General features: G+C 58.3%; 3 protein-coding genes across 3 annotated transcripts; all 3 read left to right on the top strand.

The window, feature by feature from the left end:
* Positions 1-216: 216 nt before the first annotated feature.
* On the top strand, positions 217-10,775 carry LSM4 (LSM4 homolog, U6 small nuclear RNA and mRNA degradation associated). Its single transcript, XM_059489573.1, has 5 exons — positions 217-288; positions 495-536; positions 643-741; positions 6,003-6,186; positions 9,445-10,775. The coding sequence occupies exons 1-5, from the start codon at positions 286-288 to the stop codon at positions 9,531-9,533; spliced, it is 417 nt and encodes a 138-aa protein (XP_059345556.1). The 5' UTR covers positions 217-285; the 3' UTR covers positions 9,534-10,775.
* A 4,097-nt stretch (positions 10,776-14,872) lies between these two features.
* Positions 14,873-16,458, top strand: JUND (JunD proto-oncogene, AP-1 transcription factor subunit). Its single transcript, XM_059489564.1, has one exon. The coding sequence runs from the start codon at positions 15,004-15,006 to the stop codon at positions 15,946-15,948; it is 945 nt and encodes a 314-aa protein (XP_059345547.1). The 5' UTR covers positions 14,873-15,003; the 3' UTR covers positions 15,949-16,458.
* A 2,428-nt stretch (positions 16,459-18,886) lies between these two features.
* Positions 18,887-20,538, top strand: LOC132084474 (uncharacterized). The gene is made up of 3 exons (XM_059489598.1): positions 18,887-18,895; positions 19,320-19,837; positions 20,397-20,538. Exons 1-3 carry the CDS (start codon positions 18,887-18,889, stop codon positions 20,530-20,532), a joined length of 663 nt encoding a protein of 220 aa, XP_059345581.1. The 3' UTR covers positions 20,533-20,538.

Here is a 20,538-nt window from a genome sequence, read left to right as displayed (position 1 = left end):
GCTGGCTGTGGGGCAGCACGAAGCGCGTTCGCGGTACCGGGCGGTGCGGAGCGCGCCCCGTCCCGTCCCGGCGCGGCCCGTCCCGGGCGGCGCCGCCGCAAAGGCGCGGACCGGGCGGCGCGGCGCGGCCGGGCCGTGATCCGCGCTCTGATTGGCTGCAGCGGGAGCGCGCCGCGCTCTGATTGGCTGCGGCGGGACCGCGCCGCGCTCTGATTGGTCCCGCGCGGAGCCGGGGGCGGTTTGAGCGGCAGCGCCCGGCGCGGCGGCGGCTCCCGGTCCGGCACGATGGTGAGCAGGGCACCGGGAACGGGGGGAACGGGGAACCGGGCACCGGGCTCGTGAGGAGGCTGAATCGGAGGGAAGGGCCTGGATAATCTCATCCCCGCCGCCCGGGATGGCGTGCCCGGTGCCCCGCTCGGTGCTCGGGTCGGTGCCCCGGCCGGTGTCCCGTTGGCGGTCGGTGCTGAGGCCTTTCTCCTCTCTTCCCCCCGCAGCTGCCCCTGTCCTTGCTGAAGACGGCGCAGAACCACCCCATGGTGAGTACGGGCCGCGCGGCCCAGCCCCGCTCCCCTCCCCGGTAGCGCGCGGGTGGCACCGAGCACGGCCCGGTACCGGCGCCCCGTGACCGCCGTTCTCCCGCAGCTGGTGGAGCTGAAGAACGGGGAGACGTACAACGGGCACCTGGTGAGCTGCGACAACTGGATGAACATCAATCTGCGGGAGGTGATCTGCACATCGCGGGTAAGGCTGCAGCACCGGTACCGGCACCGGGCACGGCAGGGTCCGCGGGGAGCACCGGGAGCAGACAGGACTGGCACCCAGATCTGTCCCCAAAGGTCCCCGCAGCCAGGCTGGCTCTGCTGTAGCTCACATCGCTGCTGTGGAAGTGTAACCTCTGCCTGAAATGCAGATTTAATGTCATTATTGGTAACGGTCATTTAATTATTGATAGTGCCCATAGTGAAGGAGCAGCCCTGTGTGTGTGCCCCCTCTCTGCACATCACAGCCTGAGGGGCTGGGGTCCCTCATCCCCCTGGGTGAGGAGTGGGGGCCCACGTGCTGTGATGCTGATCCCGGTTTCCCAAAATCCCTTTACCTGTCCCAGGCAGCCTCAAACACCACAATTCTTTTATTCCCTCCAATCTCTTCAATCTCTTTTATTACTTCCAATCTCTTTTATTCCCTCAAATTTCTTTTATTCCCAAAAGAATATTTGGAATATTCTTTTATTCCCAAATCAGTCTCTTTGATTCCCTCCCCTCTCCACATCCAGCTGACTTCACCCACTGAGGCTAAAGGGACCTTTGGAAGCTCTGGGACCTTTGCCCTCGGCCAGAGTTGCTCCAGGAGATTGGGATCTGTGTTTTGGGCTTTGACCTCCATCAGAAGTTCCTGGTGTGGTCCCTGTGGGCAGCACAGATGGTGGGAGCCCAGCTGCTGTTGTGCTTTCCTTGTTCTTGTGATCCTTGTTCTCCCAAAAACCGTTGGAATTTTGGAATTTGTGGCTGGGTTTTGGGTCACGGCGGGACAAGGATCCGCTGTTGAATTTAGCGGGAGGGAGACTCAGAGGAGGTGACAGCAAAGTCAGGACACAGGTGATGATTCCCTTCTCCTTGGAGATTTGCTTCCAAAGGCTCAGCGCTCTGCCTGGGAGGAGCAGCAGCTCAGGTTTTATGGGAGGGATCACCCAGAGGGAAGTGGGGATGTTGGAGCGAGCCCAGGATGATCAGAGAGGGACAGAGCAGCTTTCCCGTGGGAAAAGGCTGAGGAATTGGGAGAGGAGAAGCTTTGGGGTCACCTCAGTGTGGCCTTCCAGTGCCTGAAGGGGCTGACAAAAACATGGAGAGAAACTTTGGACAGGGGATGGAATGAGAGGACACAGGGTTGGGTGGGATTTTGGGAGGGAATTCCTCTCATGGAGGTGGGGAAGTTTGGGATGAAATTCCCAGAGCAGCTGTGGCTGCCCCATCCCACAGTCCAAGGGATTGCGTCCCCATCCCTTGGACACAACCCAGTGTCCAAGGCCAGGCTGGACAGGGCTTGGAGCCACCTGAGACAGTGGGAGGTGTGGAATTGGGACAATCTTTGATTCCCAACCCAAACCATTCCATTATTCCATCATCCTATGACCCCGACATAGCCTCGTCTGCCTCCAAACGCCCCCAAAACCCGGGTGGAGACGGAATCTGCTGGTGGCGCTGGTGGCGCTGGCCGCTAGATGGCACGGGACAACGAGGCGGGAGCCGGCTGTTTACCCGGGACAGGCGGAACGAGGAAGGGGCCGGGAGCTCCATCCCTTCCTGCAGCCCAGGCAGGGCGGGGTTTGCCGGCTCTGCCTCTGGCCGGGGAATCTTGGCCTGGGCTTGCCCGTGCAGGCAGAGCCGCCCCAAATAATAATAATAATGATAATAATAATGGTGGTGATGAGAGGAGCTGCTGTGCTGGGGAAGGGGAAACGGGAAAGCCTTAAAAATGTGATTGCCTGGCAAAAGAGTTTGAGAATATGGAAATTATAAGTGAGATTGAAATGAAAGCAAGCTTTGAGATACCTCAGTTAGTGCACAACTGGAAAACAATGAAGGTAACCCCCTTTTGATGGAACAACACCCTCTGCTTGCAGACAGCTCCAAGGGTCAGAGCAGACCCTACAGCTTGGCAGAAGGGACCCAAAGAGGAGTTTTTAGGGTTTAAAATGTAACACAGTATGGTCATGTAATGATTCTCATAGGCTGTATGTAAATGCTATAGGATTTGTATATTGTACTACATTGGTTAGTGAGAATCAGAATATTCAGCACAGAAGATGATTTATGGTATTGGAACGGGAACTTCACTCTCTTACCCCTTTTACTCTCTTAAGCTTTTACTCTTTTACTCTCTCCCCCTCTCCTCTCTCGGTCCTGCTCTGAGCTGTGGCTGGCAGCTCCCAGCAGGGCCCTGCACTTGGCCCTTTGCAATAAACCCCAAATTCCACAACCAGGATATTTATTGTATTGCAACAGGAACCTCGTCCTCTTTTACTCCCTCTTTACCCTCTTTACTCTTCCTCACTCTCTCATCTCTTTACCACGCTCTTGCCTTCTCTCTCTTTACCCCTCTCTCCTTCAGGGCTGCTCTGAGCTGTGGCTGCAGCTCCCAGCAGGGCCCTGCACCCAGGCCCTTCGCAATAAACCCCAAATTCCACGACCAGAAGAAGATTTATTGTATTGTAATGGGACCCTCACCCTGTGATCCTCACTTTTACTCTCTTTCTCTCTTTACCACTCTCTTTATCTCTCTCCCCCTCTTTGGGGCCTGCTCCGAGCTGTGGCTGGCAGCTCCCACCCAGGCCCTTCGCAGATCTCTCCCGTCCATCCATCCCCGCCGTGCTACCCCCGCGTCCCCAGGGAGCAGAACGGGCCGTGCTGGTCTCTCCCCCTCTCCCGGGACCCTGCAGGCTGCACATGGGGAGGGCTGGGCTGGGCTGGAGCCGCCCCAGCTGCAGCCCGGCCCTGCTGGAGCCGGCCCAGTCCCTCCTCCCACTGACATCATGGCCAGGGAGTTGTTGTTCAGCTCTGGGTTCTTGTTCCTACGGCCCTGAGTTGTTGTTCAGCTCTGGGTTCTTGTTCCTACAACTCTGAGTTGTTGTTCAGCCCTGGGTTCTTGTTCCTACAACCCTGAGTTGTTGTTCGGCCCTGGGTTCTTGTTCCTACAACTCTGAGTTGTTGTTCAGCCCTGGGTTCTTGTTCCTACAACCCTGAGTTGTTGTTCAGCTCTGGGTTCTTGTTCCTGAGTTGTTGTTTGGCTCTGGGTTCTTGTTCCCGAGTTGTTGTTCAGCTCTGGGTTCTTGTTCCTACAACCCTGAGTTGTTGTTCAGCTCTGGGTTCTTGTTCCTACAACCCTGAGTTGTTGTTCAGCTCTGGGTTCTTGTCCCTACAACCCTGAGTTGTTGTTCAGCTCTGGGTTCTTGTTCCTGAGTTGTTGTTTGGCTCTGGGTTCTTGTTCCTACAACCCTGAGTTGTTGTTTGGCTCTGGGTTCTTGTTCCTACAACCCTGAGTTGTTGTTCAGCTCTGGGTTCTTGTTCCCGAGTTGTTGTTCAGCTCTGGGTTCTTGTTCCTACGGCCCTGAGTTGTTGTTCAGCTCTGGGTTCTTGTCCCTACAACCCTGAGTTGTTGTTCAACAACTTCTTAATTCCACGACTCGCTGAAACCCTGCTGGGTTGAGCCCATGGTATCCCAGGAAAATCCTGAAACAACACAGGGAGGTGGCTGCTCCAAAACTGAGCACCTGAAGATTTTTATTTTTACTTTTTTTTTTTTTTAATTATTTGTTTGTCTGTTTAATAAATATATAATGACCCATTGGGTTTAGTCCTAGGGCAGCCCATGGTATCCCAGGAAAATCCTGAAACTGCCTGAGAGCAACACAGGGAGGTGGCTGCTCCAGAACTGAGCACCCAAATATTTTCATTTTTAAATACATAAATAAATATAAACACATATATTTGTTTATATAATAAATATATAACAACCCATTAGATTGAGTCCTAGGGGAGCCCATGGTATCCCAGGAAAACCCTGAAACTGCCTGAAAACAACACAGGGGGGTGGCTGCTCCAAAACTGGACGCTTGAAGATTTTTATTTTTATTTTTAATAAATATACAAAGTGTGAGTTCCTCATTCCCCTCAGCTGCTCTGGAGGCTCTCAGCCCACGGCCAGCTGGCTCCAGAGCTGCCTCTCTGCTCCCTCCACACCCCAGAGCAGGGAAGGAGTGGGGTGACTCCCAGCTGGACAGGAATCCTGGCCGCAGCTGCGTTTTTACACCAGAATTGGTTGTTCGGCCCCACTTTAACTCCTGCCTCCGGTCCCACTTTCGATTCCCCTCTGGTGTGAGAAGGGAAGAAGGGCCTGGTTCCCTCAGCCTCTTCTGCTGACGTTTTCTGTGAGTGTTTGAGGAACAAATTGAAATTACAGTTGTTTGTGGGGCTCTGTGTTCTGGGGAGTTAAACCCCCCATTTTTCACAGCTGGTTACAGATAACGCTCCCAGCAAAGACTGCTGCAGCTCTGCCCCTCTCCAGAAACGCTCAAAATCCCTACAAGTGACCCAAAACAACAGGTTTTGCTGGTGGCCTCACATTTTGGAAGTTAAAAATCCCCAAAAGTGACCAGAAAGCAGCAGATTTTGCTCGTGTCGCTCCCCAAAATGACAGGGAAAAGTTAAAAATCCCAAAAATTACCTAAAAGCAGCAGGCTTTGCTTGTGGCCTCACATGCTGCTCCCCAAGGACTCACATTTTGCTCCCCAATAGGCTGGGAACAAGTTCAAAATCCCCAAAAATTACCCAAAGAGCAGCAGGTTTTTCTCCTGTTTCTCCCCAACAGGACGGGGACAAGTCCAAATCCCCAAAAGTGACCCAAAAGCAGCAGGTTTTGCTTGTGGTGACAAGTTAAAAATCCCTAAAAATGACCCAAAAGCAGCAGAAATCAGCAGATTTTTCTCGTGTTTCTCCCCAACAGGACGGGGACAAAAAAATCTGTAAAAGTGACCCAAAAGCAGCAGGTTTTGCTCATGGTGACAAGTTAAAAATCCCTAAAAATTACCCAAAAGCAACAAGTTTGGCTAATGGACTCACTGCTGCTCCTCAACAGGCTGGGGGCAAAAAAAAAAAATCCCTAAAAGTGACCCAAAATCTGCAGAAAGCAGCAGATTTTGCTTGTCTTGCTCCCTAACAGGCTGAGGACAAATCCAAAATCCCTAAAAGTGACCCAAAAGCAGCAGGTTTTGCTCATGGCCTCACATTTTGCTCCCCAGCAGGATGGGAACAAATTCAAAATCCCTGAAAGACACCCAAAAGCAGCCGGTTTTGCTCACGGTGGCGAGTTAAAAATCCCTAAAAATGCCCCAAAAGCTGCAGATTTTGCTCACGTTGCTCCCAACAGGCTGGGAACAAAAACAAAAAGAAAAATCCCAAAAAATGCCCCAAAATCAGCGTTTTTGTGTCGTGTTTCCCCCCCGGCAGGACGGGGACAAGTTCTGGAGGATGCCCGAGTGCTACATCCGCGGCAGCACCATCAAGTACCTGCGGATCCCCGACGAGATCATCGACATGGTCAAGGAGGAGGTGGTGTCCAAGGGCCGCGGCCGCGGCGGCATGCAGCAGCAGAAGCAGCAGAAGGGCCGCGGGGTCGGGGGAGCCGGCCGAGGTAAAAACCGGATTTGTTATGGGCTTGGACGAGGTAAAAACCTGATTTGTTATGGGCTTGGACGAGGTAAAAACCTGATTTTGTTATGGGCTTGGACGAGGTAAAAATCTGATTTTTTTTTTGGTTGGACGAGGTAAAAACCTGATTTGTTATGGGCTTGGACGAGGTAAAAACCTGATTTTGTTATGGGCTTGGACGAGGTAAAAACCTGATTTTTTTTTTGGTTGGACGAGGTAAAAATCTGATTTTTTTTTTGGTTGGACAAGGTAAAAATCTGATCTTTTTTGGTTGGACAAGGTAAAAATCTGATTTTTTTTTTGGTTGGACAAGGTAAAAATCTGATCTTTTTTGGTTGGACGAGGTAAAAATCTGATTTGTTATGGGCTTGGACGAGGTAAAAACCTGATTTTGTTATGGGCTTGGACGAGGTAAAAACCTGATTTTGTTATGGGCTTGGACGAGGTAAAAACCTGATTTTTTTTTTGGTTGGACAAGGTAAAAATCTGATTTTTTTTTTGGTTGGACGAGGTAAAATCCTGATTTTATTATGGGCTTGGACGAGGTAAAAACCTGATTTGTTATGGGCTTGGACGAGGTAAAAACCTGATTTTGTTATGGGCTTGGACGAGGTAAAAATCTGATTTTTTTTTTGGTTGGACAAGGTAAAAATCTGATTTTTTTTTTGGTTGGACGAGGTAAAAACCTGATTTTATTATGGGCTTGGACGAGGTAAAAACCTGATTTGTTATAGGCTTGGACGAGGTAAAAATCTGATTTTTTTTTTGGTTGGACGAGGTAAAAATCTGATTTTTTTTGGTTGGACGAGGTAAAAATCTGATTTTTTTTTGGTTGCGCGAGGTAAAAGCCTGATTTTGTTATGGGCTTGGACGAGGTAAAAATCTGATTTTTTTTTTGGTTGGACGAGGTAAAAACCTGATTTTGTTATGGGGTTGGACGAGGTAAAAATCTGATTTTTTTTTGGTTGGACGAGGTAAAAATCTGATTTATTTTTTTGGGGTTGGAAGAGCTGAACAAGGTAAAAATCTGATTTTTTTGGGGTTGGACGAGGTAAAAAATCTCATTTTTGTTTTGGGGTTGGAGGAGCTGGACAAGGTAAAAATCTGATTTTACTTTTGGGGTTGGATGTCATAAAAATCTGATTTTTTGGGGGTTGGACGAGGTAAAAATCTGATTTTATTTTTGGGGTTGGAGGAGCTGGATGAGGTAAAAATCTGATTTTTTGGGGGTTGGACGAGGTAAAAATCTGATTTTTTGGGGGGGAGTTGGAGGAGCTGGACAAGGTAAAAATCTGATTTTTTTAAATTTTTTTTCCCTCATCTTGGAGAGGGGACAATGGGATCCCTGCCGTTAAAATCTCCCTTTTTGTGCAAGGAGCACTCGTGGTGCTCTGTGGCAAAGGCAGGGCTGTGTCTGGGAGAAGCTGGAGCAGGATCCGGTCGAGCAGGGAGCCCTGCCAAGGAACGGGGAGGATTCGTGCCAGGGATGGGCCTCCCTCCCTCCCTCCCTCTGGGCTGGGCAGGAGCTTCAGGGAGTCTCAACTTGACTGTTTCAGCTCCTCCTGGTTCCTGCAGCAGCAGAAATGCAGCTCAGCAAGGCCCAGGGGCAAACAAAAGGGGTGGAAAGAGTGAAAATAAACCAGGCTCTGCTATTTACACCCCAGTTCTGGGTGAAAATAGTCAAAATAAACCACTGCTCGTGGCAGCGAGGGGAAAAAAAATCATCTTCTTCCACCTTTAAAATGGGGCTTTGGATTTCCTGATTTGTTAATGTATTTAAATTTAAAAATAAAATTTAAAAAAAAAAAAAAAAAAAGAGACAAAACTATGTGAGCTGCTTTGGAAGATGAATAATTCATGTTCCTGATAAAGGGCAGGTTGCCACTTCGGGAGAAATAGGTCACCCAAACAACCCTTCCCATTTCCATTTCAGGGGTTAGGTGATCCCAGGGCGCTCCATAATATAAATATAAATATAAATATAAATATAAATATAAATATAAATATAAATATAAATATAAATATAAATATAAATATAAATATAAATATAAATATAAATATAAATATAAATATAAGTGTACGTGTCATTTATATTTATATTTATATATGTGTTTATATATTTATTTATATTATTTATTATAGAGGTTCCCCTCCTTGCCTTTGCCTTGGCACAGCAGTTTTTTAGGATTATTTTTTCTGTGATAAACACCAAAACCATGCTGTTTTCGCTGCCTTGGCACAGCAGTTTTTTGGGATTTTTTTGGGGGATAAGCACCAAAACCACGCCGTTTTCCCTGCCTTGGCACAGCAGTTTTTTGGGATTTTTTTGGGGATAAGCATCAAAACCACGCCGTTTTCCCTGCCTTGGCACAGCAGTTTTTTGGGATTTTTTGGGGGATAAGCACCAAAACCACGCCGTTTTCCCTGCCCACCTGGTGGGGAGCTCCAAGGTGCAGCTCCTGCTGCTGTTTCCATGGGCAGCCTCAATTTGCTGATGGAATATTTTCAGGAGAAGCTCCAGCATTTGCTAATTAGCTCAAAGGTTTGGCTCCCATTACCGAGACGTGAAGGGAGGAGGGAAAGGAAAAAAAAAAAAAAAAAAAAAAAAAATGAAGGCAGGACAATTTTGCTGTGAGGCCACGGGGCAGGAGGGAAGCTGTAATTGTGCTCACAGTTGAAAGGATTATTGTCTCTGACACTCCTCATCCTCCTCCTTTGGCTTCTGGCTTGCCAAGCTCACGAGTCCAGGAGGAGCATCCCCAGCACTGCAGGCTTGGGAAGAATTCAATAATTTAAGTTTTGGGCACATCCCCTCCTCTGGAGAAGCTCTGGTGCGTGGATTGGGTCTGCTTTGGGCTCTGCCTTTGTGCAGCAGGGTGGATCCAATCCCTTTATCCCCAGGATGGGGTTTTGGGGATAAATCTCATCCCAAAATCTCAGGGCTGGGCGATTTTACATCTGTTGCTTCCCTGGTTCCATTCTTGGGGAAGAAACCTCAATTTACCACGAGATCATCATTAATCACGAGATGGACACGCCAGGGAGGTGCTGCTGAACTTGCTGAGATGGGGATGAGTGTGTGCACCTCCTAAACAAAGGTCTGGGGCTGCAAAAGGAGAAGTCAAAAAGCCACATTTCTGCTCCTGAGACTCCAGAATAAGCGGGTTTTTGGGGTGAGACGTGGCTGGGCGAGGCTGTGAGGCATTGCTGGTGCTGATACCTGTCCCTTTGTGCCCCACAGGTGTGTTTGGGGGCCGTGGCCGAGGAATTCCAGGCAGTGGAAGAGGCCAGCAGGAGAAGAAGCCGGGCAGGCAATCAGCCAAGCAGTGAGGGCAGGGACGCTCTGGCTTTTGTCACCTCAGGGCTGTCCCCAAACGCTCCCTGTGCCACCCCTCCACCAGAACCAGAGCCCAAATCGTGCTCCTCTTTACAAGGAGCTTTCCCTCCTTGTAGCCAGCAAATCATTGGAAATATTTTTAAAAATTCGGTTCATGGTTAAGGAGCGAGGTTCTGCCTTCTCCTGAGAGTGAATTTTTCAGCCTTACCAGGTTTAATTTAAAATATTCCCCTGTTCAGAAGTACCAGTATGAAGGCAAACACTTTCTGGATCGCTTGGATTATTATTATTTTTTTAAATACTTGAAACTTGGGAAAGTTGTTTTGTTTGTAACAGATGTGTTTTGGTTTAAAAACACTGAACTTGAGGATGTTGTGTCTGAATATGAATAGTCCTAAAAGTTTGGGGTTTTTTAAACCAACAAACACTGAAGCTTTGCTTTTCTTCTCCTGGCCAGTGAGTTCTGTTCCTCCAGTGCCTCCAAGGAGGGATGAACCTTCAAGGCTTGTTCCCAGGAGAGCTTTGTGACAAACGAGCATTTCCCAATTAGTTCATTGCTAATTTGACTTCAGGTCGGAAGTTTCCTTCAAATGAACAGGGGTTTTTTCCTGTGGGTTTTGGTTTGTTTTGTTTTTTTTTTTCTTTTGCATGAGGCTGGTGCACCCCTTATTCCTGGTGGGGGATTTAAATTTTTTTTTTTTTGAAACATCAATTTGAGTTGATTTCCATGGATTTACTTTTGAAAACTCTCTCCCTTCTGCTGTGACAATATTTCCCACCCCGATTTCTTCCATCGGCAGCTGGTGGTTGACCTGGCTGGCTGTACCTGTCGCTTCCTCCCCCAGCCCTCAATTGTCCTCCCTGGGGCACAGCGTGTGAGCGTGTCCCTCCTGCAGCCCCAGAAAACTCCTGGGGATTCCCAGGGCAGGTCACTGCAGTCTTCCATCAGCAAAACACACCCTCAGAACGTCCTGGCTGATCCCAGGGGGAGAGGAACGGCTCTGGGTGTGCCTCGGCCCCTCTGCATGGATGGAGCAGCTGAATTTTGGGGGGGAAAGCTGGTATTGTGACTTGTCTCGAGCAGGTTTGGGGTTTGTACAACTGGTTCTCGTGTTGGAGGCTCTGCCATCGCCGCTGTACTGGAAAGGAGCGAAGAACTTGCTTTTATAGAGTTATTTTTTTAATGTTTGTAGCACTGGGCACAGTGGTGAGTGAGAATAAATCTCCAGCCTCTCTCTCTGTGTGCGTCTGTGATGCTGCTGGGCCCTGCCTGGCCCAGAGCCCTTCCCTGAGCCCTGGAATCGGGGATAAATCCCAAATATTCCATTTCCAACACCAGCCATGGAGCTGTTCTTGCTGAGGCCGTGAGCAGCACTCATCCAGTTCCAGGGATGGGCTGATGTGTCCTCCCTGCTGGAAAACTCCTGTGGCATTTCAACAAAGCCCAGGCTGTGTCAGACTTTCCCTCCCCGACCTGCTCCCTCCCTCTGGATCCCTGTGCTGTGGCTTCCCTGCTGCAAAGGGAAGCGGCTCCAGCCCTGCTGGGATTTTCTGGCACCAGAAATGCTCCCTGCAGCAACGGGGAGAGTCCTCCAAGCGCTGCTTATCTCCTGGCCAAGCTCTGGGGTCAGGCGATGGAGCTCGTTAAGTTCTGCATTTGTTTAATTACCCCACTTCAGCAGCATTCCCTGCCTGCTTCCCCCTTTTTCCTTTTTCAATATTTTTGTGCCCCCACGAAGGGCAGCTGGGTGGCAGATGGCTCTGTGGAAGGGCATTGATCACTTTGGGCTTTTCTGCCCCAAAAATCCACATCTGGGAGCTGTCACTGCCCCGTGGCTGAAAACAAAACTAAAAAAAAAAAATTGTAACAAACCAGGGAGGAGCGAGATAAAAGCAACAAGCAGAGAGGAGGAGGAGGAGGAGGAGGAAAAGTCTGAGGCTGGCTGCGGGCGTGGGTGGGCGCAGAGCCTGGCAGGGCCAGCGCGTCCCCACGGAAAGGCCCAGCAAAGGCCGCCCTGGAAACCCTTCCCGGGGTATTGGGGGGCTCTGGAGATGGTGGCAGCCCCGGGTTGGTGTCTCTGAGTGCCCCACGGTGACTCAGAGCTGCTGAGCCCTGCCAGGAGGCAGCACAGGAATAGTTACACACCAGCGACGCGGAGGGAGTGGCTGCCGAAATACTTCAGGGCTGTGCTAAGCAACTAAAAATACACGTCAAACCCTCCTCCTCCTCCTCCTTTTTCCTTTTTAAATCTGTTTTCTTTCTCTCTTTCTTTCTGGGTTTTTTTTCTTTTTTTTCCTTTTTTTTTTTTTTTTAATTCTTGTTTTTGGTTGTGGGAGGCCCCTGGGGGTTCCTCGGGGACAGGGCAGGTTTGGGGACAGGCGGTGGTGGCAGCTGTGACTTCTTGTTTTCCCGGCTCGGTTCCTCTGTCCCTGCCTGTGGCAATGACTAAGAGGCAGCTTCCCCTGCGTGCCCAGAGCCTGCCGTGCCAGTGCTGGGGGGCAAACCCTGCTTGTTCCCCTTTCCAGAGCCTGCTGTGCCAGTGCTGGGGGGCAAACCCTGCTTGTTCCCTTTCCAGGGCCTGCCGTGCCAGTGCTGGGGGGCAAACCCTGCTTGTTCCCTTTCCCAGGGGGGTTCGTGCCAATCCTGGGGGGCAAACCCTGCTTGTTCCCTTTCCCAGGGGGGTTCGTGCCAATCCTGGGGGGCAAACCCTGCTTGTTCCCTTTCCCAGGGGGGGCTTGTGCCAATCCTGGGGGGCAAACCCTGCTTGTTCCCCTTTCCAGAGCCTGCCGTGCCAGTGCTGGGGTGCAAACCCTGCTTGTTCCCTTTCCCAGGGGGGGCTTGTGCCAATCCTGGGGTGCAAACCCTGCTTGTTCCCTTTCCAGGGGCAGCTTGGCATCCCTGGTAGTCCCTGGGCACCACTCAGTGTGCAGGATCAGGCACCCCTGGTGCCCTGGAGCTGGTGGCACACAGGGAATGGTGCTGGTGGCACTGTTGGAGCCCTGGTGGGGACAGCAGGAGCCCTGAGGATGCTCTGGTGGCCGTGGCCTTGCTCCAGGGTAAATCCAGGTGGCAGGACACCGAGGGCTCTGAGCGGCTTTGGGCACCCAGCAGTGGGGACGGTGGCACTGCCAGCACTGGTGCCACCAGCTCGGGCCGTCCCCGCGGCTCTGCGGGCGGAAGGGGTCACTGATTCACGCCCCTCATTAAACGCTCATTAGGGAAATTAAGCCGCCGGCATCGGGGTCTCGCTTTGGGGACAGGATGAGCAGCGGTGGTGGCAGAGGGGGACACGGCAGGACAAGCCCCGGGTGCCGCTGCCCCGGCGGGGCTGTGCCGGTGTCCGGTTCGCGGCTCCCGTCCCTGGGCACCGGGAGGCCCCGGGGCCGGTCGGTTCCCCGGTGGAACCGTGAAAGCGCCGCCCGCCCAAGCCGGTTCTGCGTGCCCCGCTTTCCGTGGGGTGTCCCGGTGCCCGAGGTGTGTCCCCAGGCTGGGGACCCCGAGCGGGGATGGGGACAGGGACAAGGGGAGGGTTTTGGCCTCGCTGTCCCTCGCCCGCCGGGTTTGGCCGGGACGGAAAGTCTGAACCTGCCGGTCCGGCCCGGCCGCGCCCCTAATGAGGGGTTGGGAGCGGAAAGGGGAACGGCGGCTTCACCGGCGAGGACACCGGGCCTGGCACCGCCACCGGCTCGGGACAGCGGGGCACACCGAGCCGTGTCCGCCCTGCTCTGTCCCTGCTGAGATGTAACAAACCGCGTTTATTCGGGCTTTAATTAACAGCAGCTGTTGGGAGGGAGGAAGGGAGATCGCAGTTGTTCTCTCAGTCGTGCCTCAGTTTCCCCAGCGCCAGCACCGCGTGTGCCAGCCCCGAGCGCTGTCCCGGGTGTCCCCCGTGTCCCCTGCCGCCAGGGCCGTGCTGTGCCGTGCCGTGCCATACCGTCCCCGCGGGCAGCACGGACACACCGGGGCGGGAGCTCCCGGCACCGGCAGAACCGGGGCCCCGCGGTGTCCCCCGAGTCCCCCCACGCCCGCGGCGCTGACGCCGCTGATTTATCGCCGTCGTTAGCGCGGCCCGGGCAGCATCTGGCCGCAATTAGCGCGGGCTCGGCGTCACCCGCCCCGCTGTCCCGGGGCCCCGCGCGTGCCCGCGCTCCCGGCGGCGCGGGGGCCGCATCCTGCCCGGTGGGGGGGGGGGGGGTTATCGGCGGCTACCGGCGCTGCCTCCCCCCGCGCCGGTGACGTCAAGCGCTGACGCCGATCCGCCCCCTCAGCCGCCCGCGGGCTTGGCCCGCCGTGACGTCCGCCGCCGCCGCCGTTAACTCCCTCCCCGGTGCCGCCCGCACCGGGCTCGTTGTGCCCCTGGCTGACCCGCGGTGCGGGGATGGTGGAACCCCCCCCCCCGCTCCCCGGTGAACCGGAGGGAGCGGCTGTTCCCGGGTGAACCCCGGTGCCACGGGAGGTGTGGGGACATGCGGGAACGGTGCAGCCGCACAAACCCTGCCGTGCCAGCGGCCTGTCCCGGGCTGACCCCCACGGGCGGTGGCCTGGCTGTCCCCCGGGGTTCCCGTGAGGTCCCGTGGCGGTGCCTGGCCCGGTGTGCTCTTTTATTTATTATTTGTTTGTCGTGCCCTTTTTACAGCCGGGGTCCGCCTCGGTGCCAGTGCCCGGTACCAGTGACTGAGTCAGTGCCCACTGCCCATGCCAGGGCCAGTTGTGGTGCCGGTACCGGGAGTCCAGTGCCAGGTGACCGGTTCCTGTGCCCGGTCCCAGTTGCCAATTCCCATGCCCGGTTCCCATTCCTACTCCCAGTGCCTGGTTTCCGTGCCCAGTTCCCGATTCCCAGTAGCCAGTTCCCGGTGCCCTGTGCCGTACCCGTACCCGGTTCCCGGTGCCCCGTGCCCTGTTCCCAGTGCCTGTCCCGTTCCCGTGCCCAGTTCCCGTTCCCGGTGCCCTGTCCCGTTCCCGGTGCCCCGTCCCGTTCCCGTGCCCAGTTCCCGTTCCCGTGCCCGGTTCCCGCCCCTCCCTTTGTGCCCATCAGCCCCGGCGGGGCGCGCGCCGCGGGGCCACGTGACGGCCCCTCCCCCGCGCTGACGTCATCCCAGGGCCCCGCGCGCTGTTGTCCCGTTTACCCGCCGGTCGCCGCGGCGACGGGGCCGGGGCAGGGCCGGCACGGGGCGGGGCGCCGCCTCCGCGGGGACAAGGCCACGCCCCGTATGCAAACTAGGGCGGGCGAGGACGTCATCTGCAGCCAATGGGGACTCGACGCGGTGAGGTCACCGCGGCGGCGCCGCCTATTTAACGCGGCGCGGGGCGCGCGGCGGCGGCAGTGCCGTGTGCGCGCGCGCAGGAGCGGGGCCGCGGCCGGTGCGCACCGGGCGCCTCCCCCCGCCCTCCCCGCCCCGCGCTCGCCCCGGTCCTCCCCCCGCCCCGGCGCCGTTTCCCCCGCAGCCGGGCGGGGGAGGAGGATGGAAACACCCTTCTACCATGATGATGTGTTGAGCGGCCTCGGCAGCGGCTTCGCTCCGTCCTCCGGCAGCAACGGGCTCCTCCTGCCTTTCCCCGGCGGCAGCATGATGAAGAAGGACGCGCTCGGGATGGCCTTACCGGAACAGGTGGCGGCGGCGCTGAAAGCCCCCGGCGCGGCCAGCGGCGAGGCGGCGGGGCTGCTGGGCTCGGCCGAGCTGGGGCTGCTGAAGCTGGCGTCCCCGGAGCTGGAGCGGCTCATCATCCAGTCCAACGGGCTGGTCACCACCACCCCGACCAGCGGCCAGTTCCTCTACTCCAAAGCGGCGGCCTCCGAGGAGCAGGAGTTCGCCGAGGGTTTCGTCAAGGCGCTGGAGGACTTGCACAAGCAGAACCAGCTGGGCGGCGGCGCGGCGGGGAGCGGCGGCGGCGCGGGCGGCGGCGGCGGGGGAGGAAGCGGCGGCGCGGGCGAGCTGCCCGCCGCCGGGATGGCCCCGGAGCCGCCGGTCTACGCCAACCTCAGCACCTACCCGGCCGTCAGCTACGCCGCCGACCCCGGCCCGTTCGCGGCGCCGCCGCCGCGGCTGCCTCCGCCGCCGCCCCCGCCGCCGCTAAAGGACGAGCCGCAGATCGTGCCGGAGGTGCCGAGCTTCGGGGAGAGCCCCCCGCTGTCCCCCATCGACATGGACACGCAGGAGCGCATCAAGGCGGAACGGAAGCGGCTGAGGAACCGCATCGCCGCCTCCAAGTGCCGCAAGAGGAAGCTGGAGCGGATCTCCCGGCTGGAGGAGAAGGTGAAGAGCCTCAAGAGCCAGAACACGGAGCTCGCCTCCACCGCCAGCCTGCTCCGCGAGCAGGTTGCCCAGCTCAAGCAGAAGGTGCTCAGCCACGTCAACAGCGGCTGCCAGCTCCTGCCCCAGCACCAGCACCAGGTGCCGGCCTACTGACCCCGGGCGGGCCCCAGCCCGGGCACGGACCGAGGGGTCCCGGGGGAGCGCCCGCCCTGTCCCGGCCATGGACCGAGGGGAGCGGGGGAAGCGCTCATCGAGCCCCGGGAACGGACCGAGGGGTCCCGGGAACGGACTGAGGGGAGCGGGGCAAGCGCCCGCTCTGTCCCGGGAACGGACCGAGAGGACCGAGGGGTCCCGGGCACGGACTGAGGGGAACGGGGGAAGCGCCCGCCTTAACCCGGGCACGGACTGAGGGGTCCCGAGGAGAGGAAGAAGAGCGATGATCGCCCTCCATCTCCCCGGACACGGACCGAGGGCTCTGAGGGGAGAGAACCGGGACCGGCTCCGGACGGCGGGCCCCGAGCACGCCCCGCTGCCCGCGGAGGAGGGAGCGGCCGGGGGGGTTCCCCGCCGCGCACGGACTGAGAGGGGCTCGGGCCGCCCCCCCCGGGCCCCTCCGCGCCCCACACATTCCAGTGAGGTCCCAGTAAAGCCCCGCGACACGGAGAGTTGGCCTGTGGCTGTTTGCTGCGCCCGGGAAGGGACGGGAAGGGGCGGCGCGGGCAGGAAGTGGCGCGGCCGGTGCCATCTTGGGCTGGGGGGGAACGGCCCCGGGGGGATCGGGGAGTTCTGGGGGGCGATGGGGGAGTGAGACCCCTCAGGGCTGGCCAGGAGGCTCTGGGAGTCACTGGAGAGGGTGGAGGGCGAGGGGGCCCGTGGGGCTGTGGTTATTGGGGAGGGGGTGTTGTGGCGAGGGGGTGGTGAAGGCTTGGGGTGTTGCGGGGGTGTGGGGTTATTTGGGCTCTCTTGGGGGGGATATGGGGGTGTATTTTGGCTCCCCTGGGGCTGAAAGGTCCCCATGCGTGAGGAGGTGGGCGAGGGGACCCCAGTGCAGGTCCTGGCTGTGGCTCTGCCCTGCCGCACCCTCTCCGTGTTGGGAGGTTCACCAGCACCCCCCTGTCCGGGCCCCCGGGGGTCACCCCGATGCGCCCAGCGAGGCCGGGCCTGCCCTGCTCCTCCCCGGCTTCGGCAACAGCCTCGGGCTTCCCGGCACCGCTCAGGCTCCTCCCCGGCCTTCCCCACCTGCGGGGCCCCAGCCCGGGGAGAGCCGCACCGGGCCCGTGTCCTGGGGACGCTGCTCCGGCAGCTCCAGCAGTAGGATCTCCCCGGGAGCCGGCTGTGCGAGAGCGTGGGGTGCCTGGCTACCCTGCTCTGGGGGGCTCCCCGGGGACCCCATGCTCGGTGCCGTGCCCTGGGGGCCTCCCCGGGGATCGTTCAGCCCCGGGCCGTGCTCTGGGGGGCTCCCCGGGGACTCCACGCTCGGTGCCGTGCCGTGCCGTGCCGTGGGTGGCTCCCGGGACGCGGTGCCAGCCGGCTGCGGTTTCCCGGAGGAAGCGCCGTCCCGTCCCGTCCCCGCCGCGCGGAAGCGGCGCCGTCCCGGCGCGGTTGAGCTGCTGCGCCCCGGATGTGCCGCTCGCTCCGGAGCGAGGACGGGCGGGGCAGCACCTGTCCGGCCCCGTGCCCTCAGTGCCCCGTGGCACCAGATCCCCGTGTCCCCAAATCCCCGCAGCCTCATGTCCCCGGTCCCATTGTCCCCGCATCGTGATGGTCCCTTTGTCCCCGCATTCCCACGGTTCAGCGTTCCGGTATCCCGATGCCGCCACTTTCCCAGATCCCTTTGTCCCCAGTCCCCACATCCCGGTGTCCCCACGTGCCCCGATCCCTTTGTGCCCGCTTCCCGGTGTCCGCACGTGCCCGCGGAGATCACGGCAGGGCTGGCTCCCGGTACCGGGGCCGTTTCCCGGTCCTGCCGTGGGAGGTGGGCGGGGGAAGCGGCCGGGATGGGGGGGGGGGGGAATTGGGGGGGCTCTCCCGGTGCCCGCGGGGTCCCGGCGCTGCGGTGCCGCCCGGTACCGACAGGGGGCGCTCCCGCCGCCCACGGGGCGGGTAAAGGCGGCGGGAGCGGCACCGGCACCGGGCGGGATGGCCCGGGGCGCGCTCCGCCTGCTCTGCTGCGCCGCTGCCCTGCTCGCTGCCGCAGGTACCGGGCACGGGGAGGGTCCGCGCGGTCCCGGGGCACGGGGGAGAGGCGGCACCGGGGGCTGGGCGCTTCCCGGTACCGGCGGTGGGTGCGTCTGGGGCCTCTCCCCGCCCGGTTCCAGGTGCTTCGGGGAGGTCTCCACGTGTAGCGGTCTCCAGTGGGGCACTGGGGGGGTTCCGTGTCCCCTCCGGGGCTGGGCTCACCGGGGGGCTGCACTGGAGCGCCGTGCCCCTCCCGGACCACGGGCTGCCGAACCGGCTGCTCCTGGCACGGGTACCCTGGCACCGCATCAGCGCTCCCGGGGCAAAGGGCTCCCCGGTATCCCGGGCCACCGTGGGCCCCCGTTCCCAGCCTGGGCCCCCCATACCCTCCCCGCACCCCGAGGGGCCTCGCTCACCCATCCTGGCACACACGGGATCCGTGCCATCCTGGCACAGGGTGGCAGACGGTGACAGCCCATCCCAGCGAGGCTGGCAGCCGTGGGGACCCCCAGGCACGCTGTGCCCCTGGTGCTGGCCCTGCCACGGGGCATTTCTGCCCGGTGTCCCCCCGGGGCCAGCCTGGACTTGCTCCTCCTGTTGTGCAAACAGGGTTCGGGCAGATAAGGGGCACTGCCAGCGCTGCCAGGCAAACCTGCTCTGTCCCACGTGGCCACGGGAGAGTCCCTGCCACACCTGGCCCTGAGGGTGTCCCTGGCCCTGAGGGTGCCCGGTGGGTGCCACCAGGTCTGGGTCAGCACGTGTCCCCGTGCCCTGGCACTGCCACGCTGCCCTGCCTGTGCCCAGCAGTGCTGTGCCCGTGCCACCACAGCTCGGGGGGCTCGCTCTGATTCTGGGTTCTGGGGTTCGGTGCTGGCTCAGTCCCAGATTTCTGTGTGATCCAAACCAGCTGGGAATGATCCCTGTGAGGCCGGAGGTGGGGCAGGGGCTGCTGCCCTGCCAGGTCCTGCCAGGTCCTGCCTTGTGCTTGCTCAGCAGCTCCCTCCTCCTCCGAGGGCTGGCACCGATCCTGTCCCCACAGTGTCTCAGAACAGCTCAGGGACAGCCGTGCCACCATCTCTGTCCCCTACAGCCACCAGCCTGGGCACTCAGAGTGTGAATTCATCTGGGCCTGATTTGGGAGCAGCTCCACCCAACCAAACCACAGCACCAACCCCACCCAGCACCTCGGGATCAACACCTCCATCATCTTCATCCAGCACCACCACACCTGAAACATCCAGTACCTTGGGATCAAAACCATCTCCATCATCTCCATCCAGCACCACCACACCTGAAACGTCCAGTACCTTGGGATCAAAACCATCTCCACCATCTCCATCCAGTAGCTCGGGATCAACACCTCCATTGTCTCCATCCAGCACCACCACACCAACAACTCCATCCAACACCTCGAGATCAACACCTGCATTATCTCCATCCAACACCTCGAGATCAACACCATCTCCATCATCTTCTGCATCCAGCACCACCACACCAACTCCATCCAACACCTCGAGATCAACACCGTTTGCATCGTCTCCATCCAACACCACCACACCAACAACTCCAAGCAATGTTTCAAAATCAACACCTCCATTACCTCCATCCAACACCACCACAGCACCATCTTCAGCCAGGACACCCTCATCCAACGCCACCACAGCACCACCTCCATCCCACCCGAATGTGTCCAGACCCACAGAGCGTCCATCCAGCCCAGCCCCCTCCTCACCCAGCCCCTCTGGGCCCGCCTCTCCCCACACAGCCCCCGTGAGCACCAGCAGTGTCACCAGCAGTGTCACCAGCAGTGTCACCAGCAGCGTCACCAGCAGCTCCAGAGGGACAGCAGCCCCTGGGAGCTCCAGTGAGAGCCAGCCTGGGGGGCACTGGGGGGCTTGGGAATGGCCGTGGGCCCCCCTGGATCCCCCACTTGGGGCGGGTGCAGGTGCCACAATGAGCCCAGAGCCCCCCTGGCTGCTCCCCCCTCCTTGGGGGGGTTGTTGAGGGCTCCCCTTTTGTCCCCCAGTGCCAGGGGGGGTCAGGAGGGGACACAGGAGCTGTGCCAGCTCTGTGATGGGTGGGGTGGTGGCAGGTGGGTGGCTGGAGCCAGAATTGAGCCACTTCTTTCTCCGTGGCGCTTGGAGGCCGGGCATGAGTCTCAGTGGGGGGAAATAACGGGGTGCCAGGGGAATAACGGGGTGCCAGGGGGAAAAACATGGTGTCAGGGTGAAGAATGGAATGCCAGGAGGGAATAACGGGGTGCCAGGGGGAATAATGGAGTGGTAGGGGGGAATAACGGGATGCCAGGAGGAGAAATAACGGGGTGCCAGGGGGAATAACGGGGTGCCAGGGGGAATAACGGGATGCCAAGGGGAATGACAGGGTGCCAGGGGGAATAACGGGGTGCCCATCTCGCCCCACAGAGCAGCACCCCACCGAGCTGAGCCCTGCCGTGGTCGCTGTGCTCTCCCTGGCCGTGTCCGTGCTGCTGGCGGCGGTGGCCGCGCTGCTGGTGCGGCGGGCCCGGCGCGGGACGCCCCCGTTCCAGCACCTGGATGAGGTGCC

This window comes from Ammospiza nelsoni, chromosome 27 (genome assembly GCF_027579445.1).
Source record: "Ammospiza nelsoni isolate bAmmNel1 chromosome 27, bAmmNel1.pri, whole genome shotgun sequence".
Lineage (NCBI taxonomy): Eukaryota > Metazoa > Chordata > Aves > Passeriformes > Passerellidae > Ammospiza > Ammospiza nelsoni.
The sequence above is the reverse complement of the archived record's forward strand: the minus strand, read 5'-3'. Positions and strand labels throughout refer to the sequence as shown.